General features: G+C 37.4%; 2 protein-coding genes across 4 annotated transcripts in view; one reads left to right on the forward strand and one right to left on the reverse strand.

Moving 5' to 3' along the window:
• The window catches only part of FGF14 (fibroblast growth factor 14), a 626,541-nt gene extending 607,496 nt beyond the window's left edge, over positions 1–19,045 (forward strand). For all 3 annotated transcript variants that reach the window (XM_089899396.1, XM_089899397.1, XM_022576822.3), the window contains 2 exons: positions 9,713–9,911; positions 12,888–19,045. In XM_089899396.1, coding sequence (XP_089755522.1) covers positions 9,713–9,911; positions 12,888–13,024 — 336 coding nt within the window. In that variant the 3' untranslated portion in view covers positions 13,025–19,045. The remainder of the gene's footprint in view (positions 1–9,712; positions 9,912–12,887) is intronic.
• Positions 14,446–20,360, reverse strand: part of ITGBL1 (integrin subunit beta like 1) — a 218,651-nt gene continuing 212,736 nt past the window's right edge. The window contains exon 11 of the mRNA XM_022576826.3: positions 14,446–20,349. Coding sequence (XP_022432534.3) covers positions 20,258–20,349 — 92 coding nt within the window. The 3' untranslated portion in view covers positions 14,446–20,257. The remainder of the gene's footprint in view (positions 20,350–20,360) is intronic.

Below are 20,360 nucleotides of genomic sequence, written 5' to 3' on the forward strand. Positions count from 1 at the left end.
TTTAAGTACAAAATAAAAGTCCAGAGTTTTTATTTTTATATTCAACAGTTAGTAAAAATATTTTGTCAAATTGCTATAGAAGTCTATAAGTGTTTTTTGCCCAGTTTTGTACTTGTTTCATTGCAGACCAGAAATAAATAATTTGTAGATAGGTACCAGTTTGTGGATCATGCTTTAGGTATTACTATGATGTGGACTGTGTAGTAGACTTTATTATTTACCTTTTGAATGAGGTAACCTCATTTCTAAGATGTTCAAATGCTTACTGGTATTATCATGGTTAGTATATATATATATATAAATTTGGCTTTATGTAATATGTGTGCTGTAACAAAACTACACGTCACTAACTAAATCTGAAAAATCCTTAAAATAAAGGATGAAGTAATGCCAACGCTCTGACTTCGAGACATTACTAATCTCTGATGAAGCCTCTGACTATTTCTTAGACCAAGAAACTCTTTGCATATTACAGTATGCAACTGCTATTATCATGACATTATTCACTCTGATTGTTCAGAAAATTATTAAAAAGTCATGGCAGCACTTCTCCTGGGTTTCATCACATACATCCAGTCTGATTCCTTTCGCATAAAGCACTATCAGTTTTATGTTTCTCTTTTAGGCAAAGTTATATACAATTGACCCTACACATGTTGGAGAAGTCTTCTGTTGAGGCGCTGATGTACGACAAAACACCAGAACACATTTGATCTAAGAGCTCAGTTTTTAATCACGAGACGCCCCACCATGACATCCTCGTCCCATTCCAACCTTTCCCTGGGAAATGTAAGACTGCAGTGAGTTAGAGGGATGGTTGGCAACAGAGGGTAGCCAACTCAGTTTCTGTTTTGTTCACCGTTTCTTTAATTGATCAACGGGGCGGGGGGGAAAGGAACGTACAGCTTGGGTAAAGAGGAGAAGAGATTCATTTTGAGTACTCCTATGTATTCTTGTTTCTTGTTTTTTTAAACTCTTTTAATAATATACTTTTTCCCCCTTAACAATTATATCCTAAGACATGTGACACTTTTGCCAAGATGACAGCATGTCATTCATTATTACTATTTTCCATCTGTGTTTGTTTTCATATGTAGTTACATGTAGATAAAGAGCAGCTGTATAAGGTACAGTTTTAACTGAATAATAATTCAGTTGAATTAATTATCTGTATCGGTTATCAATTCCTTAATGACACCATGTAGCAAACAATGAGTGCTGAAGCGGCCTATAGCAGTTAAGTGTATTAATGCTTGTGCATCTGGAGTCATATGGAGATCGGCTAGGTGGCTCTGTAGATCTTGGTAGGACTTGATCACCTGTCTGGAAATAGACTAGTTTAGGTTGGGCAACTTGGCTGTGTTCCACGTGTGTCTCTTCTCCGGCAGGCTAGCCCAGGGGTGCTCTCAGGGCAGTGGATGAGGCTGAGAAGACAAACCCACTTGTACAAGTGCTTGTCAAGCCTCTGCCTCCTTCACCTTAGCTCATAGTGGGAAGACAAGTCACATTACATGCAAGAGAGCTTTGATCCAGGGAGGGTGAAGAATTCAGGCCATTTTTTGCAATTGATCACATATCTAAAAAAGTGCATCTCTTCAATTGAATGATAAGTGAGTAGGAATAGTTAAATTATTCATCTTGATGAAAATAAATGTACTTGGGCAAGTTAGTTAAACCCTCTGGGCTCAGTTTCTTCATTTCTAAAATGGGGATAATAATAGTACCAATCTCACAGGATTATAGTGCGGAATAATTAGTTGATTAGGTAAATGTGTAGAACAGTGCTTGGTATAGACGTATGCAGTTTGACTGTTAGCTGTAGTTATTAACATTATTATTATTACCATTATCATCATTATTATTATTTTGAGGCATCACTGTTAAGCACTGACAAATTGTAAGAATGGTATGTGGTTGTATTAATACTTTCTTAAGCATATTTATTTTGTGATTTTTTTTGCTAATATTTATAGCACTGATACCATCTGTTCATGTTACAAGCATTATTATTTTAGGAATTACACATGTCTATATTCTAGAGAAAACAGATTTAACATTATAGAACTAGTTGGCACATGTTTTAATTATAATCTTAAAGCTTCTTATTTAAAGATATACTGCAAGTACTTTATATTTTTGCTTCCATTTCCTTGCTTTAATAAATTTTATACTAATCTTAAGATGGTAGAAAGCTTATGAATAATGCCAATTTATTTGATATTTACTAAAATTTTGTGATCATATATTGATATTAATTTGTTCTGTATGGTAACAGGAACATATACCAATGCTTCCCAAGCTCTCATATGCATAGGAATCACCTGGGGTCTTGTTAAAATGCAAATTTTGATTCTATAGGTCAGCCCTGGGGACTGGAAATCTGCATTTCTAACAACTTCCCAGGTGAAGAAGCTGCTATTGATCCCTGAATACCACGTTTTAAGTAGCAATGATATATTTAAGATTATATATGTATGTATAATATATATATAAATATATATATTTACATTAAATAAATAAAATAATTAAATTACTTAATATGAATCATTATAACAAATAAAAGTTGTTCTTGCCACAATTGTTTAAAAGCATAATGTCATAAAAAGAAAATACATATTAAATATAACATAATAAATTAAAATATAATATTTAGTAAATGAAATAATATGTCTAAAGCTATATATATCAGACATCTCTAAATGTCAAATAAGGTCTTTACTGGCAAAACAAAGCCTTCATTTACAATTTTGTTTCCCCAGAAACTAAGTAACAGCTTCTGGTCCTATAAATATAGGGACTTGTGGAGACTGTTTTGTTGGTGGGAATATACTCAAAATCACTGGGTCCTATAATCAAATAAAAGCTGCCTCTTAAACATGTAAAAAATTATACTTTTTTTCTCCCTGTGGGCATTAGTCACAGCCTGATACTGTACATATTTGATTATGTAGAATTTCAGATAAATAAAATGCATTAGTCAACTAAATTTTCTACGTTTGAGCGTTAACTACAAATTATTTTTTGTTTCAAAATTCATGACTATAAAATCTTCCAAAAGGTCAGAATATTCTTCCCTTTATATGTAATCTTAAGAGTGTTCTGTATTTCTTTTTTAAAAAACTGGGTAGTGTCAGAACAGTATCATTAAAGGATATAATTAATTTTATTTATTTTTTTAAATACTTATTTGTTTGTTTGTTTGCTTTGGCTGCACTGGGTCCCAGTTGTGGCAGACTCATAGTTAGAATATAAATTTGTCTGGAATGCTTCTTTTTATGTTTTCCCTTCGAAACGGTGGTGGTGCTGGTACTAGGCAAACCTGTAGATATTAACCAAACATAATTTTCATATAGTTGTAGATAAAAACAAGAGAGATGTAGCAACTAAATGGAGTTTGTGGACTACTACATAGCTAACTACTTTTACAGGAAGCCCAGGCTCATAACACACCGTAAAGGCTTTTCCAGGGATGAAACTCTGATGAAAATGCTGATTCAAATTGTATGCATTTGTATACATGAACATAAGTGCAATCCAAGCTTAATTTGGGAATATCTGAAACTAGATTAACAACCTTAGATCAGAGTTGGCAAAATTTTTTAGCAAAGGACCGTACAGTCAATACCACAGTTTTTGCAGGTCATACAATCTCAACAACTCTCCTCTGCACTTTGTAGCATGAATTTGGCCATGGATTGTAGTTTGGGTTAGATTCTCAAGGTCACTGTTAGCTATTAGGTTATGATTATGCCGAATTATCTGGGTTGATGGCTTATTTATTGGTTACAAATTATGGAACATGGGTCCTCTATTCTCTCCACCCCTCCTCTCATCCTAAACTGAGAAGCCCTGCTTGGTGCATGCAAATGGCCCATCACAGTATTTTCTTAAACAAAGACATTTCCCTCAGAAGAGGAATTCTGCTGCTACTGTTAAGATAATAAGTACACCACAGATGGTCCTTTCATTTCAAAACAACCACAACATAAAAGGAGATATGAAATTTTTGTTTAATTGTTGTGTTTTTCTATTCTGTTATTTGATGATTTAGTTTGGCAAAGTTACAAACTAATATTTAAGCTTCTGCTGGAACTCAACTGCTGTTGATTTCTGTTGTGATGGTGTTGGTGGCTCTAAGTATAGGCTGGGCAAGAAGAGAAAAAGACACATCAAACTCCTTATCTATTTCATTTTGGCAGTTTCAAAGAGTTTATATTTGAGCTTAAATTTAAATAAGTCTTCTCATATTATCACTGCCAGTTTTAGAATGTTTCACTGGCACAGTCGTGGTATGACTCAAATAGATAAATACCATCAGTTAGGTTAGGGCTGCGTTGATAAGCCACCTGGGGTTCCTTCTTTCTTTAGTACTTTTCTTGCCACTCTACATTGGAGGTCTCACACTGGGTGCTCAGAGGTCCACCTCAGACCATTGGTCCGTGCTACACTGAAAAACAAGAACAGAGAAATAGCCGCCACCATACAAAGGAGATTTTTATCCAGAAATCTGGATTTTTTACTTCCTTTGAAAAACCAGGAAGAAACTTCGCAGATCTAAGGTTTTTATTTTCCCATGAGAACCGTCATCCTTTCTGCCATTCTGTCCATCCCCTCAGCTCTGAGCCTGAGTAAGGGGCATTTATCCTCACATGGTGCTGTGTTGGGCTGCAGCCTGCAGGCCTACAAGCCTTGTACTTGCTCGGCTTCTAGACCTAGGAAAGAGCCCGGAGTCAGTGATAGAGAAATCAATGGTTTAATGGACAGGGGGAATCTTACACCTCTGAAGCAAGATCCTGGAGCGACACCCCACGGTGTTTGGCAGATGGCAGGCAGGAAGGGCAGCAGTCTTTGCCCCCTGGGGGGAGGGGGAGGTTACCAGTTATAGGGGGAATTGACATTCGGTTGGCTCATCTGTTACCAGGGAAACTAGCAGAGGGGCATGTCCCTCCCCGCCCCTTTGATAAGCTATCAGGGCGGAGATGTTCTGATCTAAAGATTAGAACAGTCACTAGCTGGGACAGGGGCAAGTATGTAGGAAGGTCAGTCAGGTACGTAGGGTGTAGGTGAAGCAGGCCCTGGTCCAGCGGGGAATGTCCTGAGAGCAGGAAAGCAGGCATCTTGGGGGGCCTGATCATAGAGGCTAGGTGCTCTGATGACGCCAGCCTGCTTCACTCTCGTATCTGCCTGATCAGTATAGGCATTTGAGTTTGTGGCTCCAGCCACAAAGCTGATCTCTGGGGATCTCATCAATTACACTTTTTTTTTTTTTTTTTTGCGGTACGCGGGCCTCTCACTGTTGTGGCCTCTCCCGTTGCGGAGCACAGGCTCCGGACGCGCAGGCTCAGCGGCCACGGCTCACGGGCCCAGCCGCTCCGCGGCATGTGGGATCTTCCCGGACCGGGGCACGAACCCGTGTCCCCTGCATCGGCAGGCGGACTCTCAACCACTGCGCCACCAGGGAAGCCCATCAATTACAATTTTTTCCAATCCTACCTATGGGACTATTCACTTCATCTATCCCTCTAAAGCATATTGTAGGATTCAAACACAAAACTATGACTCTATTAATTGTACAGTTACTATCAAGAGCATTTTTGCTTGGGTTATGTGTGTTATGTTTTCTTTATTTGGTCAAAGTCACGTTTTCCTTGCAAGGAAATACCTTGTAGAAGTTAGTACCAAGAAAAAGAAAAGATTTTCTCTGTTTAATAATTTGTATTACATAAAGCCTTTCTCTTTTTGTCTCAGCTACCAGGAAGTTCAGAACTCAGTTTAATAATGTGTCATAATTCTGGTGGTATTTCTCTCCTTATTTTGTGTGCCCTTGATTATTAAATTAATTACTAACATGAATACACAACTGCACATGTCCTACAAACAGTTTTCAAGTCCATTTTGCAGGAGATTGGGCTTCAACACATTAGTACATAATGTGTTACTAACTTCTCAAACCATCCTCCACAAAGACAACAACATATAAAACACTAATCAGACTATATTATCATTCCCTTGCTTATTCGAGAACTCTGCATATCTACCCCTTGCTTATAATAAGAAGTCTAACCTGTTTATCAGAGTGCCCAAGACCCCTTATTACATTTCTGTAACCTAGCACATCTTTCTGCACTTCAGTCCTCACAGAGTCCCAGTAATGGACTAATGGTAGTTTTCCAAATGTACCATGGCATTGCCCACATCTTGTCCTTCACAGTACCATTTACCCCACGTATAGTCCCTCTAGGAAGGTAAGTTTACCACAGCAAATATTGCATTGTACTAGCATTTTTAAGCACAAAAATTTTAATAAAATTCTTCCAGGAAGAATCCTGTTCATTTCGGTACATCTGAGGCTGAGCCCAACAGTTCATACAAAATTGTTCTCACAGACTAATCATGTAACTAAATTTTGGTTTGCAGAATTGTTGATAGAATTGAAATAACTGATACAGGTTTATTTTTGACTATAAATAATGGAAAACCTTTTTAGAATAAATATTGAGTGCTTACTATATGCCAGGTCCTCTTCTAAATATGTAACGTGTTATTGATTCACTCAATTCTCCCAACCACCGTATTATCCTATGATTTTTGTTCCCATTTTAGAGATGAGGAAACTGAAGCCCAGGGATTAAGTAATTTTCCCAAGGACTCACAGCCAGGAAGGAGTGGGGTCAGGGTTGACCCCAGGAGGTCTGTTTCCACAGATGACATTCATAGTCACCCTGTCTCCCATTTGCAGATTGAAAGTCTATTTGTCCCTTATGACAGCAAATAAGTAGTAACCAATCTCAACTTCCATTAGTCCTACCAGTTCTCATGAGAATGATGGGATTATTTTGAACTCCAATATTTCATGAGCAGATTGTATTCTTGAAATGTCTAGAGAAGTCTAGCAGAAAGCATTAGACAGTAGTAACTTTGAATGTAGTGTGTATGCATGTAAGTATGTGTATGCACATTAATTATTTAACCAAGAATAAAGAAGGGTGAAAAAGTACCAGCCAGTCTCCACCATCACAATCACCTGAAGGCAGTGGCTCTCACTGTGGAAGACAGAATCACCTCCCTCTGAAGTTACTGGCACAGCTTGTAGAAAGGGGATGTGTTATTGACTTGCTTGGAGTCTTAAGATGCAAACATTTGATTTAAAACGACTTAGTGACAGAGACATACCTAACGACTTCTTCCACATCAAGCGTCTTCATTCTCATTCGTATTCAACTTAGTCAATTTAGAGTAGAGACAATACACTTCTAATTGCTGATGGTAAGGCAAGCAGCATCCTCCATGTTTCGTACATTATGGCAGTGGGGATCAATTCAATATAAGGAAGGGTTGATCACCCTATGGACCTGCATTTCCAAAGCTGGAGGCCTTCCTGTCTCGAGATTAAGGTCAGTCTTCAATGGTCCTCTTAATAAGGTAAGGCTCTGGGCAGAGACCTGATATCTCAGTCAGCAGGTGCCAGCTCCTCTCCCCACTGAGTGACTTACTGGGTCAGCCTTTACCATACCCACTCCCAGTTGATTCTAAGACCGGTTTTAACTAGTATTAATAAATAATATGCTTAGCTGCCTTGGTTTGTCTCAATAAAAAGACAAAGGACGTGCCAAAGTCTAATCTGTTTGTCCTAGAAGGTACACGTTCAACCAATATCTTATATTTATTAGTCTTAGAATATTCCGTTTTATTTTCCTCACCACAAATGTATGAACACAGACCCTTTTATCAGTCTTTCCTCTGAAGCAGGGCCTGGAAACTGACTCACCGAGACTATCATTTATTAGAGAACTAATAGGAGGATATTTGGAGAAATAAAACTTTGCGGAAGACCGGAATATTTATTTGGATGGTATCTAATTCAAACCTGAGGTAGCATCATCTCGAAGAAATGAAGGTCTACATAAATTCCTTTGGGAGGGGGCTAAACCTGTCTTCTGGCTGTTTTAATCTCATCAAATTAATAACTGGAACTATCATCTTTGTCATTAAAAAGCACCTGCCATTAACAAAACCTGTTCCCCTTGGAAAACAATTTAACTTTCAGTGAATTAAAGTTATGGGGCACTCTCAATAAATTGCATCCTGCAATTAACACTCTCATGGGACATACTGAAAGAACATTTCTACAGACAATAATGTCACATTCCTTATTATGGCTAACATAACTTTAACTCTTAAAGGTTTTAAATTTTTAGACCCTAAAGGATATGTTTTTCAGAATGTGTATAGAAAATAACTTTTTTAAAAGAAAAACAAAAGTTACTATTTTCTGTAGTCATAAAAATCTATTAAGGTGAAAAAAAAATTAACTACCTGATATTTTTAAAAAGATAATGACAATAAAGCTCTGTTTTGCATCTGTATTTCATAAATATGGAAGAGCACAGTGTTGAGCCTATTTAAAATAGCCACAAAAACTAGTTAAGTGACTTCCATGGTCTGTAACTAGGAAGGCTGAATTTTAAAATTATTTTTCACAGAGGTCTATCTGAAATGCCTTTGTAGGTTAAATTTTAGAAGTATGTAAAACTCATCTATGAATATTTGTGTTATTAATGATAATCATAAGGTAGCAAGCTTTGTGTTATTCATCAATCAGTGTAGATAATGGCTTTGAGAGTCATGTTAACTCATTGTACTCGTTCCAAAATTTCTTTTTTTTTTTTTTTGTCTGCGTTGGGTCTTCATTGCTGCGCTCGGGCTTTCTCTAGTTGCAGCGAGTGGGGTCTTCTCTTTGTTGTGGTGTTCGGGCTTCTCGTTGCGGTGGCTTCTCTTGTTGCGGAGCACGGGCTGTAGGCGCGTGGGCTTCAGTAGTTGTGGCACGTGGGCTCACAGGCTCTAGAGCGCAGGCTCAGTAGTTGTAGCGCACGGGCTTTGTTGCTCCGCAGCATGTGGGATCTTCCCGGACCAGGGATCAAACCCGCGTCCCCTGCATTGGCAGGTGGATTCTTAACCACTGCACCACCAGGGAAGCCCTTCAAAAATTTTACTCAGGGCAGCTGTTGATGATTCTCTTCAAGAGTTCCAGGGGGACTCTGAACCATGGATTAGGTCGTGATTTTCAGCTCCTGTCACTGTGACCAGCTAACATGACACCTGGCCTCTGCTCCAGGGGCTAGTTTGTATGCCAGCTGATTGTCAGGGGCTTAGTTTGAGGTGTCAGCTTGTCTCTTTGTAGGTAAAATGTATCACCCTGTAATATCAGTGACCTAGGGAACTTAACTGGCAACAGGGTATCATGTAATTATTCCTATGGAAATATTGAAAGTAGGCTATACCTTACACGTATATTTTATTTTGTTTAGTTTGTTGTGAATACAGGATGCTACTTTATCCTGTTGTTTCTGTTTATACTCTGGTTGAATTGTATTCTGTTCAACTGAAATTTTTTTGAGTTTGCTCCTGTATTCTAATTTCTAATTAAAGGACATCCATACTTTTGCCTATACACACACACACACACACATATGTATATGTGTGTGTGTGTGTATATATATATTCCCGAAAGTAGCAACAACTTCTCTATTCATTGTATGTTGATAAATGTATATGGACAATTAATACCCGCAGGAAGAGGTACATCTGGCCATCCCTGCCCAAGGGCTGACTCGTTGGCCATCGTGGGCAAGTTTATGGAAGAAGGAAGAGGAAGCATGAGGAAGCTCCCATTCCTTCCTCTAACTTTAATTTCTTCCTTTTTTCTCAACAGGAACTTTTTACCCCTGAATGCAAGTTTAAAGAATCTGTTTTTGAAAACTATTATGTAATCTACTCATCGATGCTGTACAGACAACAGGAATCTGGTAGAGCCTGGTTTTTGGGATTGAACAAGGAAGGGCAAGTTATGAAAGGAAACAGAGTAAAGAAAACCAAGGCAGCAGCTCATTTCCTACCCAAGCCATTGGAAGGTGAGTGTTATGGGTGTTTTATCCTTATCAGATTTATCACACATTTATCTTTCACACTGATGACTCTACCATGGCCACAGGGAGCCCTCATGGAACGCTGGAAATGTTCTTTATCTTGATCTCAGTGGTGATTCACGGGTGTCTTCATAAGCTGTGCATCTAAGATTTGTACACTTTACTGTATATATGTATATGTGTGTATATTATGTATATATATATATATATATACACGCATATATTCCATTAATTTAAATGTGTCTGTACTCATTTCTCATGTCTCAGATCCTCACTACCCCAACCTCTCTAGCCCCTAAATAATTTTAATTAATTTAAGAAATTTAAAATCTGCAATGACATTATAAAGCTGTGACTATGACAGTAGGTATACTAGAAAAACTAAGTTTTGAGTATTATGGAATGTTTGAGTATTTGCCCATTTTGCTGTTATCTAGCTGAAAGTAACCACATATTTGTGAATTAGTATAATTATAGGAAATATAAAGAGTTAATAAGTTGGCCTTTAAAGAACTTGTTGATATTAGATGTCTCCCTTCCAAGCTGCATAATTGTTTTAGTAAATTCAAATGTGGCTTGACCTTCTTTTACACTCAGCTGTAAACAATGAAGCCGTCAGATTTACTTTGATTGGATTTCTGGAGAGGAGGCTACAAAATTTTAATTAATCAGAAACATCTGCACATTTCTCATTAAGGATTCTACCGGAATTTTATCTGTGTAACATTTGTTTGGGAACTACTAAAAGAAACTGATATTGAGGCTTTTCAAAAGTGTTTTTCTATTCAAATGCTTTTGTTTACCTTTTGCAGAAAATCAGACCTGCAATAACTAAGTAAACGTTTGAAGCCAGCTTACACGGTTCGATTTTTCTTTTTGTTTCTTATTCCTACAGGAAAGCATTAGCCATCAAGAGAAACGCATATTGGTTTTATAATCCATATTGTCTTTATAGGAATAAGATAATTTGAAATATTGGAAGTTAATTATCTGTGGATATATAATTCAGCTTTCAGTTTGCCTAGGTTTGGAAAACCAGTCTTGTTGGTTAATACCATCTTTATAATGTCAGTGATATTGACTATATCACTCTTAACTAAATTTGCCTCTACAACGAGTCATTGAAACGCAAACAGTTAGCCACCAGGGCCTATCTAGGAAAGGAAAAATTATTTCAGTCTGAAATATGAGTGAATTATTCTACGACAGATCATAAGGAAAATGAGAAAAAAAATAAGAAATTAGAGGGTTCTTCCAAAATAACGTATCCATGATTTGGCTTTACCACTTCAAGTGAACTTTGAGACCGTCAGATATTCAAATGCGAGTGAAAAAAATTTAAAAACTAAGTCCATAGCAACTCTACAAAAATCAGGCAAAATCTGGAAACCAGCTATTTAGTATATCCAGCAGGAAATATCTGAGACCCTAAAGATATGGGGTAGTAATATCACTCTGCATTTTATTAATACACTGAACTGTTGTGTGTATATGTGTTTGTTGTGTGTTTATGTATACATGAAGAAGAGAGAAATAGAATTTTCAAAAAACTAGCAGACAGAAGTACTCTAAAGACAAGGGGGTATTATAAAGACAGGTTATCACATAGTGTAATTGATAAGGAAAATGAATTTCAAACTTTCAAAACCCATACAGGATGTAAATTATATCATTGGAATTGTTAGGGCAAATTAGATTCTGGATGAATTATTGGTGCTCTGGGGCCTTCATATTCCTTACACAGCTTCATGGCGTAGACGATCAAGATTAGCACTCTGATGCTGTTGTCGCCTAACTAAATGCCTAGTGGGAGTGAGGGACTGGAAAGTATGTCAAGGATATGGATTAATCTCTTAACCCTTTTCACTTGCTAAGTCCTTTATTATAGGTCCGATACGCATGTGCTTTCAAGTCTGTGTGCTGCTGAAAGGTCTCACGCTGCATTTGCAAAAGGTGAAATCCTATACCACCTTGAACATGGAGAATGCATACAGTGGTTCCTCCTAACAAAGCTTAAATTCTCTTCGTAAAATATAGGCTTTCAAAACCCTAAAAAGCAGGTTGGGCAGCTCTGATTCGCTTGTCTTTCTGATGGCAGATGATTTTAACTCAGTTTTCCCCAAGCATCAGTCACGCTGAAATCTCCTTTCCCAGGATTCCCTGGAATCACTTGCAGAAAAGCCACGTGAACTATTGTGATTAACGATATCACCAGATCAATTCCCCAGAGCTTCCTCAGACGTCATTCCCACTTGCCCTCTTGCCATTCTGTACTTCTGCCTTATATGACATCAATTAGATTTTCATGATTATACCTGAAAATGAGGCATAAAAAATATAAAACACCCCACACTTGCCTTCAATTATTTAAGGGTCTCTTTGCATGATTTCGGGAGAGGAAATCTAAACAATGATCTCTGGAAGACCCTGGCTTAAGGAAAGTGAGTTGTCTGTATTGCTTTTATGGCTTTGAAGCTGGGAGTAGTGTGATTATATTGCCTTTGAAGCACTTGAGAGAAAAATTATTTAATGACCTAGGGGTGTAAATACCTAGAATGGAAAAGATGAGTGAGAATGAGTTCCACGTGTTGACAGCGTGCAGTGGAAGGAAAGTCTTTTTCTCGCTGAACAAAGAGAATTAGGTTAAATGCTTGCCGTTCTCACATAGTCCCTGTGAGGTGTGTGTGTGTGTGTGTGTGTGGCCACATCCCCCATTTAAACCTTCTCTCCTAGACAAAAATGCACGTGCCCCCAGGTGCGTATTTTGGATACACAAACCAGAAAATGCAAAGTAAGTAGTATTTTCTGTTTGGGGGCCGGATTTTACTGCTTTAAAACAGGAATTCCCTCTTGATGGGGTTACTTGACTTCAGGGAAAACGGGACTGGGCCAACGGCTGAGGTCTGTGCGTGAAGCTAACCAGGTAACATCTCCTTTTCCTCCTGCCCTCCCCGTCACTAGTTGCCATGTACCGAGAACCATCTTTGCATGACGTCGGAGAAACGGTCCCAAAAGCCGGGGTGACGCCAAGTAAAAGCACAAGCGCATCTGCAATCATGAATGGAGGCAAACCAGTCAACAAAAGTAAGACGACATAGCCAGATCCTCACAGGTGTTGTGACTGACTCGCCCTGAGCACCGTTGAGTGATTTATCCTGGCCACACCCTCCTGTTCCGGGGCCCAGAAGCAACTGGCAGTAAGCAGACGCTTACTTCCCGCTGGCTCGAACTTCTTGGTTGCAAGTGGATAAATCTCAACGTGTTGCGCCCTCACAACAAGAAGACACCTGGATAACCAGCTCAACTCAGACCATGGAATGCCCTACCAGATATGGAATGCCTTTTTAATATCTTTTCTGTGACTGTGACACTTCACGTGAATGACCTACTTCACAAGTCCACTCGATACCTTGCCTGCTGACAGCTACCCATATTCCTTTTTGAGTCCCGTTTCGGCGAATTCCATGTGTTTAAGTTCGATTTTGTAGCACACAGATACTCTTGAGTAATTTCTAGTTAGATGCTGTAAACCTGTGCTATTATGGAGTTCTCTTCTTCCCGTTTTTACAGGGCTGCTGGCTCCACTGTCTGTGACCTTTTGCAGGGATTGTGTTCCTCTCAATCGTAACTTGTAGCGGTTGGCTTAGTTTGGAGAGCGATCAGGGAAACAGAAAGCCTTCTAAACCTATTATGACACATTGCATCTATAAAGATTAAGAGTGTTGTCTCTGGCTCACACTACTGATGAAACACACATATATGCTCTGTCCAGTAGCAGATACTGTGCTCCCGAGGCCACGTGGCTGGGCTGAGAAATGGGGTCAAACGCAGTCATGGGAAGCGCTCTATGATCTGGGTTTGACATCCCCCTTAGTTTCTTTGTGTGTGTGTGTGTTTTATACATATCACAAGCTTACTGGTAATGGTAACATTTGCCTTGCCCAGCGAGCAAGACCCACTGGTTTTTGAGAAAGTGGGTCCAAAGAACTCTGTAGGCCTTGTAGGCCTGATTAAGGTTCATTTTCATCTATGAATCCTCATTATTTGGAAAAAAGGAAAAAAAAAAAATCAATAATTACAACCTACAAGAATTGCACTACCTAAATCCATTTCAGATAGAATCCTTCCTGTTTTTAATGAACCAAACTTAATGCCACCCCTGGTTTGGGCTGCATTCCACGCACACTCAGCAGAGCATGGGCAAGGCGGCTGTTGTGTTCTTTTCGCAGCAGCAATGCAAACGTTAGTTATAAATTAGACTTTAATATTTTTGGTGTTTAACAAGTTTTTAAACTGGACATATTAGGAAAAAAATATTTTTTTTAGCTCAGCATGCTGAGTCAGGTACTGTGTAATTCACCAGTCCATACCTCTGACTCAGCTTCTCGGGCCCCTGTGGCCCAATGGCTGAGTTAGAGGTGCCTTGCCATGATCTCAGAATGCAGTCTGTTGAATTATTCTAGATTAAAAACTAAAGACAAACCAACACGTTCAAACATCAACTTTTCGGTCCATGTGATTTGTTTTTTTTTTTTTTTTGCTGTTCTTTGATTTTGCTTAACTTCCTTTGGAATTTAATACTGCTGAATTCTGAGCTTAGGGAAGACAACGACTAAGAAAGTCCATGAATAGTTGACTCCACAGTGAAGAAACCATGCAAAATGTTCAATATTGGATATAAAGAGTTTCAAAATGTTTGATACTAAGCTGTTTGGAAATATATTTGTTAACTCTGTGTATACTTAATAAATTTCAATGTTTTCTCCTCAGAAGAGTTAACTGAGACCAAACTGAACCTCATTTATAGAAAACTATACATGGGATCAATGTACTGGCCTCTTGTTATTATTTCCATGTGGAAGGATGACCCAGTCGCCATTTTCTCCCATCTGCATTGTATTTACTGGGAAATTATTTTGTCACTGCTTTCCTAAGTCTCCATGACAGCCCTTGCCCAGCATTTAAAAATTTTGGCCTGCTTAGCTGATTAAAGATTTACTATCAATTTAACTGTTTATGCTTATTTCATTTTCGTATTGAATTCCACTTTAATAAATAAAATGTTAGCATAACGTTTGAGTAGATTTATTGTCGATAGTGCTAAAGTACAAATACAACAAAATGCTTCTTTTGACCTCTCTTGATTTCTTGTTACGCCACTTTAAAGCCTATTATTTTTAACAGGCTAAGTTAAAATACATTAGATGAATTTCATTAACCAATTGTTTAGGGAAGACATATATTCCATAATATGTGGCAACATGAAATTCCAATTAGATGGACTTACCCTACTGTGCACAGGCACACACACACACACACACACATCAAACAACCCCACCTATATGTTTTTGGTAATCAGCCCTACTTGCTGGTTTCTTTTTCCCCTGTAAGCTTGTTTATTGGTTAAAATTATGACAAGATTTATTTTTGTAAGTGACTGAGATTTCAGTAAATGTGTATCTCTGTTTTGTTTTTTACATGAGTTATCGATAAGGGCATTTATCCCTATGAATGGATGTCAAAATACTTTCTTCTAATATATGTTTAGACGTATTGCAGAGGGGTCCTTGTTATTTGTGATTTAGTTAGATCATTTCCTCTGTGTCTGGTCTGACCTGTTGCATGGAACGAGGACAGCACTGATGAACTGCATGTTGTAGGACCTGTGTATCAAGAACCATTGGTGTGTATTAATCTACATACAAAGAGTTTGTCTGCATTGTACAGTTTCTGTGTTGAATATCATTTGTTGTATTCATAAATACAACATATTGAATAAAATATTTATATGACGGCATATTCAAAAACATTGAACAACTTTATGTAATGAAATGGCATTGCATCACCCACAGATATAGAGAAATGTCATGTAAATAAGTTTGGTAAACTCATTTTCCCCCTTTACCATGCCAAAGAAAATTTTAGCTCTTTGATGATACCTCTCTTGCTATTTTTCCAGGATAAGACTCCACCATTTTCTCCCCTCAAGAATTGTTTGCTGTTTTAAGTAAGTGCAATCTGTCACCTTTGGTGTTCCGTACAGTAAATCTGATGGAATTCATTTGTATTTAGAGACCACCACGTGTTCTGTACCTCCATGTACATGTCGATCTTATCAACTCTTTCCAATATCACATTCCTTTTGCATCCATATCTGGTGTGAGAGGGTTATGTCTACTGATTTGTTATGGTAGCTGTTTCACTCATTCCTCAACAACGCTCTGGAATGTTCATTGTTTTGATATTTCAGGTGACATCATTTTATTTTCCTGTAAGTTTGCTTTCTCTAAAGTACTTTGCTACAACTTTACTTGGAAAAATTATAGAAGAGATGCAAATGGTTCAGCCTATATAAAGAGTAAAATGGAACTGAGCATCATGTCATTACAAATCTTGGAGAATTTAGAGATTCGTGCTCTAAATGTTCCCTTGCCCTGAGTGTTTGGGGTAAGGGCTGGCTTCAAGATGGGCCCACAAGACTCCTGCTGCAGTCTGTCTAATTGTTTGCCTCTTGGAGAGTAAGAAGAGTTTCTTTATCACACCTGGCCAGTTGCTTAATGAATGCCTAAAGCACTACAACAGTCCGCTGTTTTCAGGATGACCAACATCAGATTTGGTTCTTTTTTAAAAAACAAGAAAAAAACTTCTCTCTTTTTAAGTTAGACATGTATCACTTCATTTAAAGTTTTCTCCCTAATATTAGAGTGAGAATTAACATTTGAAGGAGAGACCAGATTGACTAAGAAATCCATTTTAGAAGGAATTGAAAATCATTAAAAATTATTTTCAATGTTATTTCAGAACAAGACTATACCCAGGGCAAGCTTTTGAGCTAAACGCAGGCATATCAAACTCCAGGTGTGAAGAGTATTACTTTGGAGTGAAATACATTTCATAGTGTAGCTCTCTTAGCTTACAAAGTGGCACACAGGGCCTGCTGACTCTCTCGAATACTGAGTAGGGTTTCAAAGGTTTGATAGTGAATCTGCAAACAAAGACTGAGTTATGTTTTTGTTTTTACCTGGTTTTCTCTATCATTTGGTCTAATTCCCACGTTGTGTTTGCATTTGAGGTCGTGGAGGCCATTCCTTCCAATGCGCGGTAGGAAATCTAGATTAGCTCAGAGTCCAGGAAGACAACAGTATATAGTGATTCTCTTAGATCTTAGGACATTAGTAGAATCTTATTAAAAAGTCCTTTATGGAAGAATTCCTTAGTGATGGTTAGCCAAGCAAGCAGGGTTGGTGCCAACACCATCTGCAAACTTGTCGCATCTTTCCCAGTTAACGTTAGTTAATCCCACCATAACTGCCGACCAACTTAAACAAGCCAACAAAATTTGCATATTTTCCCTCCACCTATTACAGGTTTGTTCTTGCCCTGCCTTTTATTTGAAGAGGGAGTTTTAATCTTAGTAATGGAATCAAAAGTCAAAGTACAAAATAACATTTAAGAAGGGTAGAATCTATGTCTTTACATGTAACTATGTTTATTTTATTTTTCTCCAACTTAAACATGTAAATTAAATCACTTCTTAATAGATCTATTGATGTTTCATTGCTAGAGACAAAACCACACATAAAAACACGCACAAGAACTGTTATAGCAGACAGAAAGAGGTAAAAAAAATTTCTGTTTTAAAAGAAAAATATTCATTAGAGTTTAGGTACCATGTGACTTATGCTATAATTCAGCTTTGGTTCAATAATTCATGGCTAAATGAACCACAGAATATAGCTGACTATAATAGATTTTGTCAAAAAATTTGGACAAATCACATTCTGAACTTTATAATAATTTCTCCATATTTAAACTTCTTAAAAAGCATAAATGCTGAGGACATTTTTCTTACATGAAAATATAAAAAGAGCAGCATTCTTGTTGCAGGGATAACAAATATAGAGAATGATAAGAAAAATAAGACACACCTAGGGTAACGTGATGAGACAGGAAACTAAGGGCCGTACCAGTAGAGCAGGATGGCAAACTACTGCTCAGCTGCAAGCCAAATACAGCTTGCAATCTGTTTCTTATGGCCCAGGAGCTCAGAATGAGGTTTTTATTTTTATTTTTTCCATTTTAAAGTATTAAACGTGAACAGACAAGAATCTTCTATAGAGATGTATGTGACCCACAGTCTAAAATATTTACTATCTGGTCCTTTATAGAAAGCAGGGTTCTGCAAGAGGGGAAACTGAAAGTCATTTGTATTATGATGGCTGGATAAGGTAATGAATTCCAATGTTTGTGCATCATCACATAAGGCATCAAAATTGCAACTGAACAATAACAGATTTGTTTGAGGCTTAAAGTGTTTAGATAGAGAAGAGGAAAGAGTACAATCTATCATTTCTTGACTCCTTATGGTCCCCTCATTTTATAAAAACTGATATATCAATTGACATACTTAATAATAGAGATAAAATTTACGTGGTTGCATTCCTTACTCTCAGGATAGAGATGACAATTTTATAAATCTCTTCAAGTATGAGAACACTATTAGTACTATAAAAATCAGCATCAGTTAAATTTTCTCTTAAATAACTTTCAATATCAAATTTTTAAGTAACTCAGCAGATACATATTTTCCTTATCTTTGGTGATCTGACTTAGAAAAGTCCAAGCCACGACTCTAGAATATTTACATCATCAAGTAAAATTTCCAAGCAAAAATTTTCATCTTAAACAATATGGAAATGATTTTGTTACACTATTCTAGGATTTTACAAAATATAAATCACATTTAGAAAAAAAGTGGGGTTTTTATTAGCTCTAAATAATTAAAGGTTGCCTAAACTAATGTGTATAAGTAGACTTAACTGTAAATATGTAAGGGAAGTCCAAATTATTGTACATTTTCATAATGCAATGTGAATTTCATACAGAGCAGAATTTCACCATTAAGAAAATAAACATTTTGTTCTTATTATTGAGTGAATATTTGTAATTTCTATTTCAGCCATTTCTGGATTTTTTTAAAATCCTCTGAGCTTTTGAGAATTTTTATTATAGTATCTCTTCTTCATTTCTTTGCATGTCCCTACTTTTCCAGTAAGTCATGTATCCTTATAAATAAGAATCTTTTAAGAGAAGTGAATGTGTATTTCAGGCCCATCATATATCTAACTATATGTTGTCTTTTTAAAAGGCAAGTTACCATGGAGTAAACTAAAAAAAAAATCGTATTTCTTGTATATGTAACCCTTGCCCAGTTTTTAAAAATGTTCTAGAAACAGAAAATAGATACCCCTGAATAAAAATTCATTTTTGGGGTTAATCCTCAGTAGGCAAATATATACTGACACAGAATATAAGCAACTTATGTCACCATTTATTAAAAATGTCAAATTTTGCATTTTTCATATCTTCCTTAATCTTAAGAGTTTTTTGGAGTGAGTTTAATTTTTTTAAAAGATTTTTTTTTTTGATGTGGACCATTTGTAAAGTGTTTATTGAAGTTGTTACAATATTGCTTCTGTTTTATGTTCTGGTTTTTCTTGTTTGGTTTTGTTTTGTTTTTTGGCCACGAGACGTGGGATCTTAGCTCCCCGACCAGGGATTGAACCTGCACCCCCTGCATTGGAAGGTGAAGTCTTAACCACTGGACCGCCAGGGAAGTCCCTTGTGTGAATTTAAAGTGGGACTAGACAAATGACAAATGACTTAATGGCTAAAACGACCAGTTTTTTGTTTTTTTTTCAAAAGCACTGGTTATGTAGTTTCTGCCTGCCCCCCAGCCCATGTGTGTTTGTATACCACATACCTCATGTCTCCATATGGAAATACTGGCAAAATATGGTCAATGGATTTATGTGAGGATATATCTTCTCCTTAGACTCCAATATGGTCTTTCTTGTATAGGGGTGTGCATTTCTAACAACCGTGTAACTCAGGGTTTCTCAGCTCAGGCACCATTGATACTTGAAGTCAGATAATTCTTTGCTGTGGAAGGTTGTCCTGCACCAGAAGATGTTTGCAGCATCCCTGGCCTCCACCCACTAGATGCCCACAGCACGCCCTCCCACCCCACCCAGTGGGACAATGAAAATTGTCTGTAGACATTGCCAAATGTCTTCTGGGTGGTAAAGTTGCCCTTGTTGAGAACCACTGATGTAAATTAAGGTAGAAAAAAATTTTTCTGGCGTTATTTACATCAGAATTTGCTTAACTCGTCTTTAATGGGTACCCAGATTTCACTGAGGCATTCAGAAATAGAAAAACATACAATGGTCTGTTTGACCTGTCCTAGTGATGATTATATATGGTTCCCTCTGCATTTATATGTTCTAATGGCCTAGAAAAATAAGAATCCAGTTCTCTGCCATGGATTATTAAGGATATTCTGTGCCGAGCCAGATTTCACATGCATTTCCGTTCCATCCATCCCAGCATTCACAGTTTCCACAGCTACAGATTCCATTCCCTGCAATAAAG

The sequence above is a fragment of the Delphinapterus leucas genome, chromosome 18, assembly GCF_059928025.1.
Source record: "Delphinapterus leucas isolate spDelLeu-1000000601 "Yukka" chromosome 18, BTC_Dleu_Yukka2, whole genome shotgun sequence".
Taxonomy (NCBI): domain Eukaryota; kingdom Metazoa; phylum Chordata; class Mammalia; order Artiodactyla; family Monodontidae; genus Delphinapterus; species Delphinapterus leucas.